Genomic DNA, 2,568 nt, shown 5'->3' on the forward strand with positions numbered 1-2,568 from the left:
GGTTGACCCCTCCAACCCCCTTGGTAAGGGTGTTTTACTCCATGTTTTTTGGCATTATAGACTTTACAAAAATTTTCACAAAACTTTCGGAACTTATTAATCACAAGAAAACACTTATTAATCTCGATGTCCAGGTCCGAGATTCGATGACATCTCTGCTACCATTTGTCATATCCTAATTGTACTTGGTGGAATAATCAGAGATAATACCGATGTCCTTAAACTTTCTTTATTTTTCTTCAACCGAAGCTACAGTAATCCTCTTAATCCAATAACTATATGCAGACTAGTGAGATAAGTATTTACATAACCAGAGGTAAATGTTAACTGCTCTTTAGTAAATGATCACCAACCCAATATAACAACATACTTATAAAACTGCTCTACTTTAAACAAGCACTTTGTTATATTACTAATAACAGCCAGTTATACTCTCTTGTTCTATTATAAATAAATATATATGTAAGGTATATCAGCTAGGACTTCACTGGAACCTACAGTCACACACCATCTCTCTACCACAATGCAAGAGAAAGGAAATCGCAAACTCGGTCAGGTGCCTACTTTGTTCAAAAGTACTCACCAGACGACAACAAGAAAGGGTCTTAGGTTCGTTACAGTTTGCTGTCGTGATGGACCCAATCCTGAAAGCAAGGCTCAAAGATGCCAACAGAGTCTGGAGAAGAAAGGCATCCAATGCTCTGAGAGATCTTTGCCCCAAAATCCCGGCCTTACTGCGGAAGCAGCTCAAGCCATGGTCCACTGCCAAGAGTCTATCGAATGACGTCCGTCTTCAGTACCCTCCTCCTTCCGTGACTATTTACACGGACGCCTCGGAACAAGGTTGGGGAGGACACTTCTCTTCCAAGAAAGTACAGGGTCAGTGGTCGATTGCATTTCAGAAGTTTCACATCAGTGTTCTTGAGGCTATGGCAGTGTTTCTGACTCTGAAGAGACTATGCCCAAAGACGAAATCACACGTCAAATTGGTCATCGACAGCAACGCAATAGTGCACCGTATCAACAGACAGGGCTCCAGATCTCCTCAGATCAACCATGTAATCCTAGCCATTCTCTCTTTAGCAAAAAGGAAGAAATGGCATCTTTCAGCAGTTCACCTCGAAGGGGTTCGCAATGTGACGGCAGACACCCTGTCGAGATCCAACCCTCAGGAAACAGAATGGTCTCTGGACATAAAATCATTCTGTTTCATTCTGGAGGAAGTCCCGGAACTGCAAATCGATCTCTTTGCGATGAGCTTCAACATAAAACTTCCCCGATATGTAGCACCAAACTTGAACTCGGAAGTGACAGGAATTGATGTGATGTCTCTAGACTGGTACCAGTGGTCTCACATCTACCTATTTCCTCCATTCAACCTCCTACTGAAAATACTGAACAAACTGTGTACTTTTAAGGGAACAGCAGCTCTGGTGGGTCCTAAGTGGCCCAAGAGCAATTGGTACCCTCTAGTTCTGGAACTCAAACCCCTCCAGATTCCCCTACCATCTCTAGTGCTGTCCCAGATTGTTCAACAGACAACTGTCTTCGCTTCCTCCTGGATAACGAAATCCCTTCAGCTAATGATTTTCTCGCCCTCGCGGCTCAAAGAAAATTTGAGTTGTGAGGGAAAGAATTGACTTCATAGAAGAGTACAAGTCCAGCTTCACAAAATGACAATGTTTGTCTTCCTGGAAAAAGGGGTTGCGTTCATGAAAAGTCATCAACCCTCTCCTATTTCTATGGACTTCTGTATTTTTTTTTTATTTCACTACACAATCAAGGTTTACCCTCTACAACTATTGCCTCATGTAAGTCAGCACTAACTAGACTGATCGCATATGCTTTTTCATATTAAACTCAATAGCGACCTATTTAATAAGATCTCGAAGGCTTCTGCTAAACTGAAACCTAATGCTCCTCGCAAGGCTATTTCAAAGTCGTTGGATAAAGTCTTGCCCTTTGCCTCTTCGATAGATAACGCCTCTGCCTCTATTAAGGATCTTACTCAAAAGTCTATCTGGAACTCAAACCCCTCCTGATTCCCCTACCATCTCTAGTGCTGTCCCAGATTGTTCAACAGACAACTGTTTTCGCTTCCTCCTGGATAACGAAATCCCTTCAGCTAATGATTTTCTCGCCCTCGCGGCTCAAAGAAAATTTGAGTTGTGAGGGAAAGAATTGACTTCATAGAAGAGTACAAGTCCAGCTCCACAAAATGACAATATTTGTCTTCCTGGAAAAAGGGGTTGCGTTCATGAAAAGTCATCAACCCTCTCCTATTTCTATGGAATTCTGTATTTTTTTTTTTTTATTTCACTACACGATCAAGGTTTACCCTCTACAACTATTGCCTCATGTAAGTCAGCACTAACTAGACTGATCGCATATGCTTTTTCATATTAAACTCAATAGCGACCTATTTAATAAGATCTCGAAGGCTTCTGCTAAACTGAAACCTAATGCTCCTCCCAAGGCTATTTCAAAGTCGTTGGATAAAGTCTTGCCCTTTGCCTCTTCAATAGATAACGCCTCTGCCTCTATTAAGGATCTTACTCAAAAGTCTAT

General features: G+C 41.7%; 1 protein-coding gene across 1 annotated transcript; it reads left to right on the top strand.

Annotated features, from left to right (window-relative positions):
• Positions 1-632: 632 nt before the first annotated feature.
• LOC137652764 (uncharacterized) lies at positions 633-1,640 on the top strand. Its single transcript, XM_068386171.1, has one exon. It carries the CDS (start codon positions 633-635, stop codon positions 1,638-1,640), a length of 1,008 nt encoding a protein of 335 aa, XP_068242272.1.
• The last annotated feature ends 928 nt before the right edge of the window (positions 1,641-2,568 follow it).

Source organism: Palaemon carinicauda, chromosome 14 (genome assembly GCF_036898095.1).
Source record: "Palaemon carinicauda isolate YSFRI2023 chromosome 14, ASM3689809v2, whole genome shotgun sequence".
In the NCBI taxonomy this organism is placed as follows: Eukaryota; Metazoa; Arthropoda; class Malacostraca; order Decapoda; family Palaemonidae; genus Palaemon; species Palaemon carinicauda.